This window comes from Habropoda laboriosa, unplaced genomic scaffold, assembly GCF_001263275.1.
Source record: "Habropoda laboriosa isolate 0110345459 unplaced genomic scaffold, ASM126327v1 scaffold12, whole genome shotgun sequence".
Lineage (NCBI taxonomy): Eukaryota > Metazoa > Arthropoda > Insecta > Hymenoptera > Apidae > Habropoda > Habropoda laboriosa.
This window is the reverse complement of record NW_017100132.1, coordinates 578,927-598,383: the sequence shown is the minus strand read 5'-3', so window position 1 is coordinate 598,383 and position 19,457 is coordinate 578,927. Positions and strand designations below refer to the sequence as shown.

At 34.5% G+C, this 19,457-nt stretch overlaps 3 protein-coding genes across 4 annotated transcripts; 1 reads left to right on the top strand and 2 right to left on the bottom strand.

The window, feature by feature from the left end:
- Window positions 1–8,516: 8,516 nt before the first annotated feature.
- Window positions 8,517–11,062, bottom strand: LOC108575770 (quinone oxidoreductase-like protein 2). The gene is made up of 8 exons (XM_017938701.1): window positions 10,778–11,062; window positions 9,972–10,205; window positions 9,716–9,907; window positions 9,437–9,618; window positions 9,231–9,319; window positions 9,038–9,164; window positions 8,693–8,822; window positions 8,517–8,594 (listed from the first exon to the last, which is right to left on the bottom strand). Exons 1-8 carry the CDS (start codon window positions 11,027–11,029, stop codon window positions 8,568–8,570), a joined length of 1,233 nt encoding a protein of 410 aa, XP_017794190.1. The 5' UTR covers window positions 11,030–11,062; the 3' UTR covers window positions 8,517–8,567.
- A 4,183-nt stretch (window positions 11,063–15,245) lies between these two features.
- Window positions 15,246–17,182, bottom strand: LOC108575498 (uncharacterized protein YJR142W). The gene is made up of 5 exons (XM_017938346.1): window positions 17,107–17,182; window positions 16,298–16,395; window positions 16,007–16,211; window positions 15,449–15,928; window positions 15,246–15,370 (listed from the first exon to the last, which is right to left on the bottom strand). The coding sequence occupies exons 1-5, from the start codon at window positions 17,180–17,182 to the stop codon at window positions 15,246–15,248; spliced, it is 984 nt and encodes a 327-aa protein (XP_017793835.1).
- A 208-nt stretch (window positions 17,183–17,390) lies between these two features.
- On the top strand, window positions 17,391–19,048 carry LOC108575349 (probable rRNA-processing protein EBP2 homolog). Of its 2 annotated transcripts, none has more exons than XM_017938234.1 (4): window positions 17,391–17,470; window positions 17,804–17,969; window positions 18,041–18,127; window positions 18,223–19,048. In XM_017938234.1, exons 2-4 carry the CDS (start codon window positions 17,883–17,885, stop codon window positions 19,006–19,008), a joined length of 960 nt encoding a protein of 319 aa, XP_017793723.1. In that variant the 5' UTR covers window positions 17,391–17,470; window positions 17,804–17,882; the 3' UTR covers window positions 19,009–19,048. The 2 variants fall into 2 exon arrangements, with proteins under 2 accessions (XP_017793723.1, XP_017793646.1); XM_017938157.1 differs by having other exon boundaries at window positions 17,801–17,969.
- Window positions 19,049–19,457: the final 409 nt, after the last annotated feature.

The window sequence follows — 19,457 nt, the reverse complement described above, 5'->3', positions numbered from 1 at the left end:
TAATTTAAAGCTTCTTAAAATCTCGGCTTCCTAGGGTAAAGGAGAAATTATTTTACGCCAATAAAAAATTGTAAAATATGAAATTCGAGCGAATTACACTACATTTCTTCTTCCTTATTAATAATCACAAGCGCTCAGACAACAACGCAGGCGTCCCGCGTTACGCAAATGCGTTTTGCAACTTAGTTACAGGCTAACATTAAATACGTGCAGCGAATTAAACAAGAAACGAAACACTTGGTCCGCCATAATGGCGTCCGCGAGATCGCGATGGAAAGCCCGTGAAATCGTGTAATCACGGGTTTATTTGAACGAAAGTGGCGATCGTGCGACGAGTTTAAAATGCAATTTATCCGTGGCGCGCACGCGAACCGCCGAGCAGTTCACCTTTGATAATTATCGAATTGAAACACTTCGCTCCGAGAAAAATCACCTAAATGTCGCTGGCCACTCTCTCTCACTCTCCTTATCTCGTCGTTGCATCAGCGATTACGTGGAAATCAGACGATTTCTGTCTCGTGTAAGAGGGAATTAATCTACTGTGCGCGAGATCTTCTGCAATATGCAGTCTTTTATATGTAGAATAAAAACTGAAGTATACTTTTGTAGTAACAATCGACACTAATAAATGGAGGTAGCTTTGAAAATTTACTCCATCTCAAAGAATTAACATGCATAACAGATTATAATGTACGTCTAGACTTGAAAGTGTATAAAAGATATTTTTCCCCCAAGATGAATATTTATTTATTACCCACTTGGCGTAGAATAATTTGTTCTTTTACCCTGGGAAGCCCAAGCCGTTGGAAGGTGTAATTTCAAATTTTAAAAAGCTTCGTCTTCTAATGAAATGTGGTCACCGATGACGCGAGGTGGATACGATTTTAAATAAATAAATTAAAAAAAAAACAGATTGAAAACTTATAAAATGCGATCAGAAGAAGAGTACTTCGACTAAGAATTGTAGAATTCAATCATTTCAAATAATTACCAAATCACCGTCACAAATTTTTTCTTAGCATTAAAAAGTGTCGTTATGCATTCTTACGAAATTACATCGAATAGGTGAGTAGTGTGATTAGTAACTCAATTTCATGGAATATCACAATTCTAGAATCACCGCTAATGCAATTCTCACAAATCATTAACACTTCCAATAAACTTGACGAAAATTTACATATTTTAAAAAATTCCTTAATTAAGCCCAGACAAGAATTTAAAAAACTTCTTCAATTAAGCCAAGACAAGAATTTGCACACTTAAAAAAAATTCTTCGATTAAGCCCGCACGAAAGGTCGAAAGTTTCAATAAGTAACGAAATTCGAAAGAGACGTCCGGACAAAGGCGGAGGAATTAATTGAAAAATTTCCAGATCGCGTGCACGTGTTATCATAGGCAGCGATCGATAATTTCGACAAATGCAAAATTACAGCACGCAGGTATCGCAGGCGCACACGTGTGGCCCGCGATATCTTTGCAGGGTGCGGGCAATTTACCGGTCGAGCCGAAGGAAAAGCCTTGCAAATGTCCCTTGCTCTTTTCTAATCATATTAGCATATCTAGGTGAACCGTGCTCTCAAGAGTGATTGTACAGATATACGCGATACCAGAGGCTATTTCCTTTTATCGTTCTCGCAGACAGAGCGACAAATGCCGCGTAACTGCCACGCGGATATGTGACTGTCGTAAGGCTCTCCCACTCGTTTCACGCCACGTATTACTTTGCCTCTGTTTCACGGATCCAGCGGATCTCGTTGCTGTTTTGCAAGCTTGTCGAGATCCGCCATCGATCTAACAATCATCGCCTCTGGTGGGTAGATTAACCCTTTCAGGATTGCGACCGTACTTATACAGTTACGTCATATCAAGCAAGATGGACTATTTAGTACAATACTATATCGTCATTGTTATTCTTTATTAATCAATAACCGAGACTGTGAGCTGTTGAAAATATAATATGCACCTATTCGAAATAATTTAGTTCCACAATTCTTACAATTAGCCGAAATTCTCTTCTTCTGATCATTTTTTATAACAGTTTCTAATGTTCCTTTTATTTATTCTGAATCGAAAATTTCGTAATTCAGTTTCGTTGAATAAAATATACACTACCGGCCAAAAGTTTCGAATCAACGAGCATTGCAATTTACAGAAAAATTTACAGAAAAAAGTCAGCGACTTTGAGAATTTTTTATCGTTCGAATCAATTGATAAATGTAGAATTGAGATAAACTTCAAATCTATAAAATATTAGCAGCAGATTTAATATTGATGAAAAGTGGGAGGTGATTCCAAAATTTTCGCCGGTAGTGTATACTGTGTCTTCAGATGAATAAAAGAACTGAGTCTGCAGGGTTGTTCTGGTGTGTTTAAACTTGGTACCCAAAGGGTTAATTCTTCGCTGTTCGTGAAAGGAGCGAATTGTAACAGTTTATTTTGCTTCGTGATCGTTGAAGGAAGGTATAAAGATAGTTAACACGTTATAAATATGTATTCCTATATTTATTTAGTATTTAAATGACATTCTTGCTTTAATTGCCTACATAAAAAGTGTGTGGGTTACTGGACCACATATGAGTCAGCGGACACTATATTAAGATAGGTTTTATTAGTCTCGATCCTGTTTCGAAGGACTTCAACTCTGATATGTTTCTTCCTTTTTCTCGAACATTGGGTAGAAGTTATTTGAACAGACATTTTAAAGAACTGTAATCGTTTTAATTGATTAAATTTGAGAAGCTTTTTAATGAATCCTTTGTTACACGTATTCAGAAATTTTAATAGATAACTTAATCTAACTTTCTAAAGCATAAATTAAATGTTACTGAATTTAATGAACAAAAACATTGTAAAATCTTCGTTAACCAGAAAAATAAAAATTACAGTATTTGCAAAGCAGAATTTTCCGTAGAAATAGGTAAATAGTTAACCTAACTTCATTTTCTCAACTGTAAAACAAATTATTACACTTCGAAATATTTTTCTAGACGTTACTGAATAACAAATCGACCAAACTATTGCAAAATACGAAAGTATAAAAATGCAATATATAAATTGTCACTTACGAGACCGAACAAAGAGAAAGAAAAGTATGAAATTCTGAAATTTCCAAGTAATTTTTAACTCAAAACTCAATTCGTTCTGCATGAACAACATAAATCGTTGTGCAAATTTTAAAGAAGGTTTCCTACGGAGTAAAAAATACGGCAAATTTCACCTTACAAACAATTTTCTTGAAATTAAGCTTCCCTGAAACTCACACGAATAGAAATTCTATGTAGAACAAAATCGGCACTCTTCTCGGCGATCGTCATAGATCACCGAACTAATTTGACAATTACTGAAACAGATACGAAGCGGATTACCTCATACACAGAAAGAGAGGGAGAGCGAGAGTTACTCAACGAGTCTTCTTCCTATACTTTGCTACTTCATACATCACAGAAACCCGAGCCCGTTAATTTCCTCTGCGCGAGCCGCGAGTACAGTCGCTTCGAACGCAAATTTCCAATTCGAGCGAACTGCGTTAAACTCGCGATCTGTCATCCTACAAATATCATACTGCCATAGTGTCATTCGAGCAGACCACTCGATGCCTAGAATTAATTCACCCTTCGAGCCAATTAATCACTCGAACGCAATGAACGCGTCGTGCGACAAATCTGAATTATCGATATTGATTTGATTGAATGTGTCAATCAACGGAGGCTAAATAAACGAGAAATAAATTTGTATTCCCTGCAATTTACTACTAAAAATGACATAATTGATTGAAATCAAATAAACAGAAAATTTTTCACATCTTTTCAAATTACCAACTATTTTCCAACTTTCTTCTTTAGGAGTGAGTCTATTCACTTCGGTGGGGGAATTACACGAGTAAAATGAGATACAGTTATATCCTTTAATGTACAGGGTGTCTTTTTTACCTGGACTCGGAAGGAATTGCAGCTATCGAAACAATGTTTTTACAAATATTGTTTGGTATGAAGGCAGATGCAGTCTGTTCCACAAGAGCGTGGACGCGATATCTCTGTGAAAATTAGTTCTTTCTGTAAAAAATTTTATATACATCGAAACTACGTCTAATAAACTAATACGCGCTCAATTAACAGCGTGTCCAATCTCCACCATTAGCGATTATTGCCTGACAACGTCTAGGTATACTTTCGACCAATTTCGTGGTATATGAGAGTGATAGAGACCTCCATGTTTCTCGAATGGATGTTTAACGCGTCTTTGGACAATTGGATTTTCATAAACAAACCAGGCACATCTGATACTTCAAGCCGAAAAAGATGCTTCATCGCTGAATACGCCACTCCAATCGCGATCAACTTTTTCGTGTGTCCACGCCAGCCGACTTTCGTCGTGCTTCCTTGAAAGCAACGGTTTCGATAATGTACTGCTCCATCAAACATTACTTTCTGTCAAACAATTGGATTTTCATAAACAGACCAGGCACATCTGATACTTCAAGCCGAAAAAGATGCTTCACCTCTGAATACGATGTCAAAATCCCTATATTTATGTCCTTTTTACCAAAAAAGCTTGCCCTTTACGCAAGCAAAATGTTGGATTCCTTGAAAATAGCCGGAAGATCACTTTATCTTCCCTTTTCGTGGTACCAATCTCGATCAGGGTGGTCATCGACATATTCAGTTTCTTTATATCGTTGTATCTACTTATTAACGAATTCACGAGATTAATGCATATATTTTTCTGCATTTTTAACACTCATTTTTCGCCCTTTTGGGTGATAACACAAGAAGACTGCCTCGAAACGTGTGGCGTACACGGCACTCATCTCGAAAAGGTCCGTATTTCTCAGTAACAAAAACGATACCAAGAGATTTAAAGCTAATGCGTAACAGAGGGAACTTCATATTTTTATGCTAACACAATCTCTCCCTCAATTGACCTCAAGTTTCGAAAATATCGCGTCCACGCTTTTGTGGAACAGACTGTATAACGTGGTATAAATAGTTTTCTTACGGGTGAAGTAATAAGGGAGATTTCGAAGTCAAGTTTCCGATTCTATTTTTTATTATTTAGCAAACAAGCTCCGATTTGCTGTTTCCCTATTAACGAAAAGATCTTCAGGTGCGACTGGCTAACGTTGCTTCCCCCGACTATACGCGCGACAAATAAGCAGAAGCGCGTCCTGGAACGTGTTGAGTCACTGCCGCGAAAGAAAAAAAGAGGCGAAAGAAAAGTTTCAACGCGAAAGTACCGTGAAACCGTGACTTTTTGCGCCCGATGTGTTTTATTATGCAACCTGTCCTTTCGATCTCTAACCGGGAACCTTTATTTCACCTCCGCCTCCGACATCTGCCTGGCGAATCGTCCGCGGCCGCTCTATTCAGCGATGAGTTAATTGAAAGATCGCGTATCTGAGCGCCGCGAGATCCATCGACCGATTAATTTCGCCTCTTTTGTATATCGAGCCTGCTGAAATTCCCTCCCGTGGGTTTATTATGCGATAAAATTCTAGTTTCAGCTTTCGTTAAAATACGTAATAAATTGACAAATGTGCGAACTGTAGTTGATTAAGCGTTGCAATAAAATTTCTATCCTGTACGATGGAGATTAGTGCCGGCGCCATGACGGCGGCTTATGCGACACATCTTCCAATTAAAAATCCCGCTGAACATGCAAAACATCCGCTAATAGCTCGCAAAGAGCGTTAATCGTGCTCACAAAGAAAAACAACAGGGACAAAGTAAATCAATGAGCAGTAATTATAATTATCAGAATCGATGGCGAAATTTTTTATTGGACGGTATTAGAAAAAGGAAAAAGAAATCAAAGGGATAGTCTACTTATACAGACTATATTATCACATTTTCAGGCACTTTTTGTAGAAAAAATTCTAGATATTATTTTTTTGATTTTAGAGTTTCTGCCCTCTAAAGTATTAAGTCGTGAGATATGAAATGTCGAATTTTTCAGGGTGGAATCAAAATCGTTCTTTAAATTCAAACAATCGTCCTTAGATTCCTCAACAGCAACTTACCAAGAATTTTATCAACTTTCAATTAACAGGAAAAAATTCAAAACTTTCCAACACTCGAATAATCCTTTGAAATAATCAATTTAGGTACGATTAGAAATCGAACATTTCGTATAGAATACCTTCTTAAAATACAAGAATTAGGGGTAAAAATGAATTCGGTGCCTTTTTTCACAAACTTCAATGCTTATTTGCAAAACAGTCAAACGAAAATCGAGATACTTCAGATGATCCTTTTGCAAATTTTCTTTCTGAAAAAATATGACGGTTTTGAATCAATGAAATCGTCAAGACCTTGTGAAAAAAGTCGAAGAATTAATCGAGTCTATTAGTAGATCCTATAGAAACAGCGTTCACGAATTTTTTTCCGGTAAAATCGCGTCACGAAGGTTTCCAGAGAAAGCACCGTCATTTACATAAGGATCTCGCGATATTGGCGCCGCTGGACAATTGAATTTTGAAATCGTGTCTCACCACACCCACACGTCCTACCAGACAGCCCCTACCTTGAACCCAAGTGTATAGTACAGCCACGATTTATGATACCAGGGCGTTTCTAATTGACCTTCGTATCGTTGGCGGAATAAGAGACATTCCTCTTGGGGGAAATCGGTTTCCAAGGTGGCCACGATCTCGATCCAATAAAGATCGTCTAACGGGAACAATGGCCATCGAATCTGGACGAGATAGATAGAGAGAGAAAGAGTAATGGGCGATTGTGAAACCAGGACGGCGAAAAAGTGCGCCAGATGAAGAGATAAATATTAACGTATGGCTTCATGCTTTATGCTTGTTGCCGTAAGAGTGGTTTATGGGAGACAGAACTTCTTTTCCCTTTGATAGGAATTGATGAATTAATCTCTTTTGCGTTGTAATACTTCGCTAACTTAAATACGTGGTTTCGTGAAAAAGTATCTAAACTGTGCGTGTATTTAACTCACAAGGGAAGTTCGGTAACTCGAAAATTCAAGAGAAAATTCAATCTGAAACTTTACAGAAATGTAGCTCAAGTGACGCTAATTACGAAATTCTTGTTACAGCAATGAAGCGATCTTAGGGGTGAAAGAGCTTTCATGTTGTCGTGAATATTTAGGAAACCGTACAAGATATGGAATAAAAGGAAAATTTACAGTTGTATAGTTTTTGATGTTCTACATTATGGTGGTAAAGAATTTTCGAAAAACGTTATTTTTTTCAAAAAAATTAAGTGTTAGGGGTAAATTAAAAAAAGTAAAAGTGTTCGATAAGTCGTGGTACAACCAACGGAGAGGTGATTTCTTATTTCAAAAAAATAAGTAAAAAATGTAAAATAAAGATTTTTGATTGCTTTATGATCGGTGGATAAATAAGAAATTGTTAAAAAAATAGTTGGGTCAGGAAAGAGTTGAAGTAGGATTTTGATCAGTACATCCTGTGGTGCATTTTGAATTTTAGATTATGCAATACGTATCCACCCTCTTACTAAATCCTAAAGAATTCTTTCTGAGACCTTGTACTGTCCGCTCGGCTGAGATAATTGTACAAGGATTTCGCCTGAGGGGTAACCAAGTTGGGTCACCCAGTCCACACAATCTAGAGCACCCACGCCACTTCGCAATCCTGAATTACGATTATCAGTTAATCAACACATTTGACAATCGTGTCATCGTTAGACAGAAAAGAACCCCCGTGGCGAACGTGATCGAAAAGAAAGGACAGTCCTTTCATATTTCAGATTAGCAATCTCTTAATTTTTTTCAAATGAAGAAAATGACTTTACAGTTATTTTTATTTGAAAAAATGTTCAAACAAAGTAAAATGTAAAATTGGCAAAAGGTTCTAAGAATTTCTTCCCACCGTAGACCGTTACTTTCCAAGCACCGATAATGGCCTCATAATTTAAGATCGAAGTGACCGCACAGTCACTTTTCTTTGGCTCGGTAAATCGAGCTGACAGAAAAACGCAACAAAATTCTTCGCTACCATTAAGGGGAACATATTTATAATCGACGATTTCACGAAGGACCGTTCTCAGGACTTTTACTCGGGCTTCGTTTCGTCGACCGGTAGCGCGGCAACAAAACGCTCCAGTTTCGATAAAAGGGCGTTGAGCAACCGATAATGACCGCGACCGAGTTAGTATGGCACGGCTACCTGAGAACAATCGTATGCGTACAAGTTTCTGTTGTCTCGGTTAGTCATGTAGTCCCATAAAGGAACAGGACGTTGACTATGGCGAAGAATGATGGAAACGAAAATAGATTCAATACTTATGGATAGATGTGTGTGATGAAAAACGTACGGAAAAATAGGTACTCCCTTGATCTATGATCATAGCAAAATAGAAATAATTTATTGGAAATATTCTATAATGCACTAATACATTTTATTATAATTTTTTAACGCTTAATAAAAAGCTTAATTATATCATAGCATAGTAGTACATCTATTTCATAATTCATGTAATGATATAATAATAATTTACAAATTTATAAACCTATTGTTTGTGACTGATTAGAAGTATGCTGTCTACAGTAATAAAGCATTTTTACTCTTTCCATTTTTTGGTCTTAACCTACCTACATTTGATATCAACAATGACCTGTGAAATTGATAAGTTTATTTTAACGTAATATGTATATTCACTTATAAAGTAATAGTTATAACAGATAGCTAAATTATCAGATGATTTACACTCACTTTTCCTGGAGATTGATTTTTAAGAATAAATTCCAGTGCATCGTTTACTTCAGGTAACTTAACAGTTAAAACACAAGTTGGTTTAATCAGACCCTCTTCAATAAATTCTAAAACTTCTTCTCCAGCTTGTCTAATTAAACAAACATTGGAATTAAAATAATAGCACTACTAAAATTTAAATCCAAGTATTAAACTGTCCTACAAATTTTGTTAACCTTTTTCATTATTAGATCATAGACCTTCTGCTAGGTAAAGTTATAATTTAAAATATTGTCATAATCATTTTTCTGAAGAATTTGTTAAGATACAAAATTTATGGGGCACTTTAATTTAAAGCTATTATACCGATAAACTTCAGGCTTCTTCTTCCTATACTCTGTCAAATTGAATCCACTAACAGTAAAGCTTTCCTTTGGTGCATCTGAATCACTATCTTTCACAGTTGCTGTTGTTCCAGCAATTACTACCCTCCCTTTATAACAGAGATTGAATAAATTATTCTACTTGAATCACCATCATTTGTAAAGTACTTATCTACCTTCACGAGAGAGGTGATGAACCATCACACCAAAACTATCATCGCGCAATAATTCTTTCACCTCACCATTTTTGTAGATATCAGTAAAACTAAAAATACAATATAACAGTCACTATCATTATTTGTTGCCTGACTAGAATCTCAGAAAATAGTAAATTGTCATTAAAGGCACCTATCATTTAATTCATATCATTAAAGAGACTCACCAAGTTAACATCTTTTTAAAATAATCACCATCAGTACCTTCAAATATAGCTTTAATATCTTTCTCTGCAGCTACCTCCTCAATTTGTCTTAATAATTTACCAGCTTTAAATTTGAAAGATGCTAATACACCTTTTTCACGAGCAAGAGCTGCTCCATCTTCAGAAGCACAAACACTTATTACCTGAATTAACAATTGCCATGAAAAATATCTAATTTATAATGAAGAATACCAATGTATTGAAATTTATATTTTGGAAAACTAATTTTTGGCATCTAACCTGAGCTCTGAATACATTTGTAGCAAGATCAACTGCTGCTAAACCAACACCACTTATACCAACATTAATGAAAATCATATCTTCTTCTTGAATGCTAACTTTTCTTTCTAATGCAACTAAAGCAGTGACATAATCATTAATTATACCCACTGCATCCACGGATTTTACTCCAGATGGTACACTCCAGATATCCTACAAGTTTGTCTTACAATTGGATGCAAACACAAACTTAATTTATTGAAAGAAACCTGCTTACAGAAACTTCTGCTATACATTGTTCAGCTAAACCTCCATACCGCTCTTTGTTAAGAGCAACAACCTTATCCCCAACCTTATACCCTTGTTTTTCTGCTTCTTCCCCAACTTGAACTAATTTTCCAACAAATTCATAACCAAGTACCATAGGTAAAGTTGGTTCAAATTTGTATAAATTTTTTGACAACAATGCATCTGATGCATTTAGAGCACAATATTGAACATCCACAAGAACCTGCCAATGCAAAAAATGTTACAAGCATTTGCCTTTTTGCAATCATAATTCTAAAGCCCTTTCTTTCATTTTCAAAAGAATTTAGTGACGAATTATTTAATTATTGTAAGAAAATATATGGAATAATTTTTTTATTACTGGAATACTCTCTACGGAAAATAACTTTCAACACAAAATGTATAAAATAATGTCAGTATGTGATATTGCTATTATTTTCTAAAACAATGGCATATTAAAATCACCTGTAAAAATCTTATACTTATTTTATATTTTTGTGTTTAAAACTATATTTCTAAGAAACTATGATCCTAATAGAAAAACTTATTGCCACTTATACAAGCACTATCGAGGTTATGTACGTTATATTACAAAATATATAAAATGTTCCTGAAATTAAAATATCATCTCCAACATAATCAATTTCAAAAAATCTGTCAATGTTCTTCTTTCAATACAATAGTTCAATTATTACAAAAAGAAACACAAAAGATATTAGTAAATATAAAAGTATATTAGGGTAGAACTCAAAACTACATTTTATTAAATCGTTAATCTTTAAATATCCAACATACTTCATTTGCTTGCAATATTTTGGGAAGTTCAAGGTTTTCCAAAATGAGGGGATCAGAGAATTTCTTCAATACTGCGGCAGAAATTTTGCCTGGTTCAGAAGCCGGCATGCCATTTATCGCATTGTCTTCTGGTTTCGGTGATTTTTCTTTCGCAACAGAATAAAACCTAACGATTCTCGTACGCGTCGGCAAGCTTTTCAAATGATTACTACAAAGATGCACGAAAATTCTTCTACCTACTGAGGCTGACATTTTTCCCTTTTAATTTAAAATTATTACACAAAACGCAAGAATAACACCCACTCAACTTTCACAGAATCCATTTGTCGTACGCGTCTGCGCATGCGCCACGCTAGTTCAGTGTCGAATTTCAAAACTTAAATATCGATGAGGCAGAAATCGAAATAAGACTCTTCTGTATCGATATTTTAAAGGAGGATGTTTAAAAAGTGCCAAATTTGCAGCAGTTCAGACACCTAAAATTTTAACGAGGCACCATTCTATAAGTCCTAAGGCATCATAAACGCACAATTATTTATCTCAAATGTGATGGGAAAGTTATAAAAAATGTAGATGAAGTTGACGGTACTTCGAAATTCGAATTGAAACTTTCTGACTTCAAATGATCATAACTTCGAAATGAATGCATGAAATGAATCGTTTCGCCATTATTGGAATGTGTGTATAAATTGTGTGTGACTTGTGTTAAATTGTTCGACTCTTCTATTGATTATTTCGACCGAAAATCAGCGTTCAACTGGTAAAATATCTTCCATTAAATTCTATTCGAAGTAAGTTATCGAAAAATTTTAAATTTATAGCTACAACGCGGTTTATATACGATAATAGGAAAAAATATACAGAAAGATCTAGATATATTAAATATGAAGGGATAACGTAGCTTACCTATCGCCAAGTGTACGAGATATTCAGGTTTCGACGAAACTTCCAAGGCTGTTAAAGGAGATGTAGACTGTTTCAGTGAAAACGTCGTAGAATCCATAGTCAAAAATCTACTATGAAATAGAAGAGAACGCAAATGAATTGAAAGAAATGATGTCTAGTATAAATAGAATAATTTCGAAATAACATAATAATAATCGAAAAAATTTCTCTCTGTAGTTCTCTATTCTTTACACATCGCTAAAAAAATTTTCAACTTTTATATCAATATAACAACGAACTAAACTAGAACGAAAAATTAATTTGTCTACACACAAAAGTCTACATATAGATTTCAATTTTCGACGAAGTTTTCAAACGAACAAAATTTAAATTCTACAATAAAAAAAAAAAAACCACCAAAAGCGAAAATAGACAGTTTCGCAATATGACGCAACCTCGATGCTCTTCGTTATCGAAATGTTCGTAAAATTCCAACGAAGGAAGAAAATTAATTTAGAAAAAAAATTCCGTTATTTTTTTAAACAGTAGCTAACTTATAATACTTATTCGCTATATACCTGTTACACGAGATAACACTTCGAGAAACACACTTATATCACTCGTATCGTTCACCGTGATTAAAGATACATTTAATTGAAAACAAAGAGAAAGTTCAAAAACAAACGATAAACTCAAGCAGGAAGCAGAAGTAAGAGAGAGAGTAGTCGCGAAACTGTTTCCCCGATGATGTTCAAAAGGGGAGTGATTTGGTCGATTTTTGTTTCTTCTGACAAAGTTCGACCTCCCCACCAGGCTGCTAGATTTTATTTTCTTTTTTTTTTTTTGTTCCAGCATCCCCACTGGCTCAACCAGGCCATTTATTGTTACTCATTCTCTGGAGAATTATTTTTTAACCTCCACAAAACATAATTTTTTTCATCTACCAGAAACCCTAGTTATATGCATGGAAAATTTCTTTCTTTTTTTCTGATTGACTAAAAATTCATTTTTATTTCATTGCATATAGTGAAGAATTCTGATACACTGTTATGTGTAAGCTTCTATGAAAGTGTAATGCTGCTTAAGATAGCATATAAGGTAACATTTATTACTTGTCTTTGTCTTTGACTTGTCTTTGTACACAATAGGGATAGAATGATAAAGTACAAGGCATTTAAACTTGATTTATTTAGTTTATGCGCCTTTGCAACTGATTCTTCTCGTTTTTTTTTTTTTTTTATGATTGTTACATGAGTATATCTTATAACAAAGGGTTTGTAATAATTCAGTGTGTATAAAGAACTATGAGAATTAAGTACAACGTTTATGCACTTAACGTAAAAATGACTGTAGAAGTTTCGCCTTACACTGTAGTGTTTTTTTTCTTTTCTTTTATTTTTGTTGCTAAGAAAAACAAAATCAGAAGCGTGATATTTCTCTACTAATCATACAGTGAATAGTCACGTTGAAATTTTCGCGAGAAACACAAAAGAAAAAAAAACAAGAATAATGGCCATCGAGGTTGTTATATTAATAGAGAAACCGATGACGTTTTAAATTTTATTAAATTAATTCGTTGACAAATATTAATTCATGCATTAAACAGTATGGCCAGCCGTACCCATTGCTATCACAAAAATGTTAGTTTCACTTAAAAACAAATATACTCGTAGACACTAAATTTCATGACCAGATTAAAGTTAAGAAATAATAAGTCGGTGACGAGTATGACTAGTATACGATTATAAAAGTAACGATCTTACTTAAACGCATCAGGTTAGTTCGAATAAGGACTAAATTAAAGTTAGAGTACGCTCAATAGTTGCTTCTACCTCACTTAGGTTTCGCGTTGTGAGACTTGGACGAGTAACGAAAGCAACGAAATAAGCGGAATACATTGAACAGAATACATTACGCTGGATATTTCTAGTCCCGGTAGAAACATGAAAAATTCCATGAAAACGTTCATAATGCTTAATCGGTAAATGCGCCTTGCAATTATGAATGTTGAATCCACAACAACAATTTATATCTGGAATTTAACATATCTAGAACGAACGTTTCTTTTCACCTCGTAGAAACTAGAGTTTAGTATAAAAAATGTTTCTTAAATTAAAGGCATACGCAATGCAAGAATTACAAAGCATCATTTAAATACAATGTCTCGTGAAAATATTCAATAATAAATTCAGCTTCGAAGAAAAAAATAAATACCGTTCTGTGCAGTGGGTGAACAGCATAGTAAATGAAGCAATTAATCATGAACATGAAATGAGTGAAATGAACGATAAATATGAAACAGAAATCTTTTTGAAAAGAAATGAATGCTTGAAATTTGCGTTTGCCATTTATACAATCATTATCTTCACAATTTAATGATATCACTTGATCAGAACCTCGGTACCAATCACTGTTTTCAATTAAAAAATCTACCTACATTACATACAATAAACAATATACGAACACTTTTGTCTCCCTTTTCAAAAGAGTCGTTCAAGTGAAAATGCTAGGTCTAAGCATTTCTCGTTGGTAGCATAGCTGGAGTATAGAACACATACGTCGACATAATTCGTCTATAAATTTGCTTGGTTTTTTTTTTCTTTCTTTCTTTAAACATATCAAACAGTATACTGTGCATTCACGTTCATAATACTGTGAATGGGTTCCATCTTAAACCTACGCAGAATATTAGGATATTACTGCACTGGTACTATGCACTCCTTGTTGTTAAGTTTTAATACAAAAGTTGGATTACAAACGTTAGAAAAAACTATTGTTGCTCCATATTTTCCATTGTCGCTTAGAAACTGAAATCTTAATAGTAAACTCTATGCTCTGGAATGCTGCTTTAATAATACTTCTAACTTGACATCGATATATATCAAAAGTCGTCTCATTCGGATATTATTCGTACAATCGGCGAAAACTTCTTTTTCGTTATTGTGCAAAATTCAGTTCGATGGTTAACAGAAATCAGAGGAAGATACAATGTGATTTTAAATACGTTGAAACAATATAAATGTTAAAAATCATTTTCATAAATTACTTCTATGTATTATACCAATTTTACAATAATTATTGATGTCAATAAACTCGCAAACTTGCAGGCCCGTAAATTAATATGTACCCTTCTTTTTTTTTTCTTTTATGAAATTCTTGTTAAGTTAACGATAGCTACACTCTTTGAAATGTCTTTGCTATAAGAGTCATCAGAAAATCGTATTTACCGAATACTTTCATCATTATTATATAAAAACTACTCGAGTAATAACAAAGAGAATTATATGTATATGTAAAAACGTTACGATGTAACTATTGAAATTGCACATATATTTTTTTGTTTGTTATAATATTGAAATGAGAGTTGGTTTGAATTTCATAAAAAAACTTTAAGTCGATTTTTGAAATATTCGAACTATTATTTGGTGACTTATAAATATGCTGCAAGCCTTATAAACTGCACCATTTTGTTTCACTATAAAATCAGCGAAGAATTGACCAAATACAAGGAAACCACAAAAAAAGCCAACTTCGTTCGATTCAATTAATTTTAAACGCGATTTAAATTAAAGACTAGTTAAACTTAAATTCTGTCTAAAGTTTCGATTGCTTCACCATTTGCGGCTAATTTACACTTTTTTTGTGGTTGATTGTATATGGTTTGCAGAGGTACATGAAGCAATTCCACGATTTCTATAAAATTAGGCTCTGTAACAAATAAAATAGATATTTTTGATACATTTATGCCTTGATTGAGCTGACTTCATGAAATCCCCATGTACTTACCATTTTCTGCTGTAATATATCCATGTCTAATTAAAAAGTCAAGAGCAACTGGTACTGACGTCGTTTTAAAATGTGAAGATAGTATCCTTTCTAAACATTCATTAACTGGAAGCAATTCAAAAGTCTCTACTTCTCCATCATTATTGCTTGGTATGAAATCTGGAGGTAATTCAAGGTCAAACACAAACTCTGTGTTGGGAAACAAACCCCTTTCATTTTCGAAAAATAGGGATATACAACCAGTACTCTTTAGTTTTGCAATTAAATTATTGGGAATACTGGCCTCTTCACCAGCTTCTTTTATAGCAGTTTCATTAATACCATAACCAACACTCAATCCACCGCTCACCATATTATCCCAATATCCAGGCCAAGTCTGCTTATTTGGGCTACGTTTCTGTAACCATATTGATAAACCTTTCACAGGATCCATAACATATCCATTAATATCTACTCCATATTTGCGAATTCCAAATAAGCCTAAAAATTCAAAAATATTTAATAGTACCTTTTGAATAAGGGAAAATAGAAAATGAAACTTATGCTTAGTATACATACATGTAGCAGACCGGTCCATTTTAAATAATGGTGGGGTATTGAATTGTGCACGTACTTCATAACATTCTTCTCTCCATCCTCTTAACGTTATAAACTTTCCACCTTCACGCCATTCTCTTAGAACTTCCTCAACCCGAGCACTTCTCTCTGCATAGTCTCTGAATGCAGGATTTAGTTGCACATATTCAGGATGTATTTGAAATACCTTCAAAGAATATGGAATAAAGTAGAAATATAAATGAATCTCCTTTATACTTTCTATTACTTCTGGAATGCCTAATCTGGTATTACCTGAGGAAAATTTAATAATTCTTTCATTACATCTGGACGTACAAGACCAACTTGTTGTCCATCGACAACAAAGGCTCTGCATTCACCTGCATGAAAACCTAAGGAATTTTATGAATTTAAGAATATTACTTCTGTTGTCTAACTTCTAACACAAAAACATACAATTTTACACACATCACACTTTTGAGATCTATCAAAACATTGCAAAATATAAAACAGAAATAATATGAAACACAAAAACATTGGATTGGAAGGAAAAAAGATTAAGCATAAATTAAACAGTTTTATTAATACAAAAATATAATATACAATGACACTGATGTAAAATATAGGTACTATATTCATTTAAGCCTCAAAATGGAGCACATACATAGATTCTTAAAATTATTCATCAAGAGTACATTTTATTTTTACATCTGTTTTGAAATTATATAAAAAACAAATTATCATATAGATTATGTCATACAACTACATGGCACATATCCTTGACATCTACTTTGGTAAATACACATATAGCAACAATTTACTCAAAATATTTATTATTAGAAAAATGAACAGGATCGTGTACGTAGTGGTAAAAAAAATCAGCGGGTGTAGTTTTGAGAAAGTCACTCATGTTTCCGTGAAAAACAACCGAAGTTCTGATTAATTCGATGAAAATACTCGAAAGAATACACAACAGACTCCAAATCAATATCTCAGTAGACAGGACGGTAAGCCACGCGTTTCTATGCGCTAATCAACGCGAAATTGTGTGGTAGAGAAGCAAGGAGAAGCGATGCGCTCTTAAATCGAACGATTTCACTTACCTGACAAGTAGAAGCAGTTAAATTTATTGGCGAGCTTCAATAAGCGTGACATTGGTTTCTTATCACTATCCGTCATGATGTTTCGCTGTCGTTAGCCAGCTGTGACAAAAAATGCTGGCATAGAACACAAGTTATGTTAGATGCAAGCTTCGCGGGGTTTCTGCGAGTCGGAGAATGTAATATACGTAATGTTATAGTGCTCGTATTGCAACGCAATTGGTTTGCTACTTGTCTCACCTTCTTCTATTTTTTCAAAGATACGAAGATAAGATATTCGATTTTGTAATTTGTACAGCTGACAAGATGCATTATTTCTTAATTCTGTTCAAAAATATATACGATTAAGGAAAATAGTTTATTAAAGGTTCGTGATTGTTAATGACTTTTATTGAACATAATCCACAGTGTAGTTACTGAATGGCAAATATTAAAAATCTAATACAGTAAAGAATTATAATAAAATCATTTCTTATAAACTGTACGATAAAATGCATTTTATTAAACCGATTTTGGTAACGCAGAAAAGCAGTTATGGCATTTTATTTTTTATGTACAAAAACAAGTATTTAAAGACAAAAGGGCAGTGTGTAGTTTTCAATATTACGATTTAAGCGTATTTGAAAATTGTTTGAGAGACTACTTGTTTATCACTTAAGCTACCATACTTGAAACCAGTTTGTTTTATGCTTCCCAGCAGATGGTGTTAAAGGTACTTGGAATTTGCTGTTTATTAAAAGAATCGTGTGTTCGTGCGTTTTGTAAATTTAATGTAAAAAATGAAAGTGAAGAAGACGACGAAATATGTTGCGGGAGGGGCAGGATCATCCGATTCCGATTCGGAGTATAATTCATCAGACGAAGAAGTAAATATTGCTTATCTTTTAAAATATGTGCACATAACCTCCTTTTAACCTTTTCTTTTTCACGTGTACAGTTGCAAGAAGCTTATGCGAAAGGTTTATTAAAGCCTGGTCTCAATGTAGTATTAGAGGAAAACAAAAAAGTTTATAAAAACTACGTTGTAAGTATGATAATTTAACAATTAACTTTGTAAGTATGAGGTTGTTTACTTCCCAAGGAAATAGTAGAAGAACCATAATTGGAATATCTTTTTAGTCACTTATGAAAGAAAAGCTGGATGCAATTAAATTAAACTTGCCATGGGTCGAGAGGCTAGACATGGTCACTGCACCGGCACCTTTAGCACCAGAATTGGCATTGCAAATGCAGGAACAAGAAGTAAGGCGGGCAAATCAGTTGAAAGGAAACTTGAAGTTACCTCAGTATAATCCAGCAGATGATCCTGTTCTGAATGATTTTCGCAGAGAGACAATGTTTCATAGACAAGCACAGGGTGCTGTTATGGATGGTATTGCCCGATTGAAAAAGCTCAAGCTGCCAACAATCAGGCCAGATGACTACTTTGCTGAAATGGCAAAATCAGACATTCATATGCAGAAGGTCAGAAAATGTCTGATGAGGAAAAAGACTGTAACACAGTTAGCGGAAAAAATGAGGCAACAAAGACAGCAGAAGAAAGTAGCAAAACAGATGCAGATAGAAGCAACTCTGAGGAAGCACGAGGAAAAGAGGAAATTACTAGACGAAGTTAAAAAGTATCGCAAGGGTGCGAGAAAAGATCTTGATTTCCTGGAAGATAAGAAACCACAGGGTAAAGGAAAACATTTAAAGGTAAGCGCAAAGCGTAAGATGCGGGATTCTAAATATGGTTTTGGAGGCAAGAAACGTGGCAGCAAGAAGAACACGAGTTCGAGCGCTGCAGATGTGTCAGAATACAAGAAGCCCATGAAGTTAGGAAAGGATTCCAAGAAAAAGGGAGGAAATCCGAAGCAGAGATTAGGGAAAGGTCGTAGGACACGGATGAAAGCGAAGAGGAGGTGATAATCCAACTTAACGCATTTTATGCAATTAAATGACCTGAGCGCACATGCATTTGTAAAATAAACCGTTTGTCTAATAAATGAATTAATATTTTCCGTTATTATCTCTTACCTTTTCTTTTCTGTTTTTTTATCAAAATATTCTGGGGGTATTCGTTTGGCAGACAGCAATGAACAATTGCAAACTGGGCTCGACAAAAGAATTTTGTCGCATACCTAACTACGTTCAAACGCATTCAGCGTGAAAGCATTCAAACGTATGCAAAGAAGGGATTACGTAAAGACGTGTAAAGCGAGGAAATCTTTTTCCCTTTCAGAGATCTTTTTCAAGTTAGGTAGCACTGTTTCGTGTTCAATAAGACGCGAACAGCCCCGAAGCGTCATCGATACGACGCCCCAAAGCTTACTATTGCGTTCTGTAGTGTGTAGTACACCTCTGTGTACGCTGGA

Coding starts and splice junctions, on each gene's coding strand:
- LOC108575498 (XM_017938346.1), bottom strand. CDS start 17,182: ATGACGGATAGTGATAAGAAACCAATGTCACGCTTATTGAAGCTCGCC. Junction 15,929..16,006: donor AATGGACCGGTCTGCTACAT/GTATGTATACTA, acceptor TTGAATTTTTAG/GCTTATTTGGAATTCGCAAA. Junction 15,371..15,448: donor ATATATTACAGCAGAAAATG/GTAAGTACATGG, acceptor TATTTGTTACAG/AGCCTAATTTTATAGAAATC.
- LOC108575770 (XM_017938701.1), bottom strand. CDS start 11,029: ATGTCAGCCTCAGTAGGTAGAAGAATTTTCGTGCATCTTTGTAGTAAT. Junction 9,908..9,971: donor AATGTATAGCAGAAGTTTCT/GTAAGCAGGTTT, acceptor ACAAACTTGTAG/GATATCTGGAGTGTACCATC. Junction 8,595..8,692: donor AAAATCAATCTCCAGGAAAA/GTGAGTGTAAAT, acceptor TCAATTTCACAG/GTCATTGTTGATATCAAATG.
- LOC108575349 (XM_017938234.1), top strand. CDS start 17,883: ATGAAAGTGAAGAAGACGACGAAATATGTTGCGGGAGGGGCAGGATCA. Junction 17,970..18,040: donor ATAATTCATCAGACGAAGAA/GTAAATATTGCT, acceptor TCACGTGTACAG/TTGCAAGAAGCTTATGCGAA. Junction 18,128..18,222: donor AAGTTTATAAAAACTACGTT/GTAAGTATGATA, acceptor ATATCTTTTTAG/TCACTTATGAAAGAAAAGCT.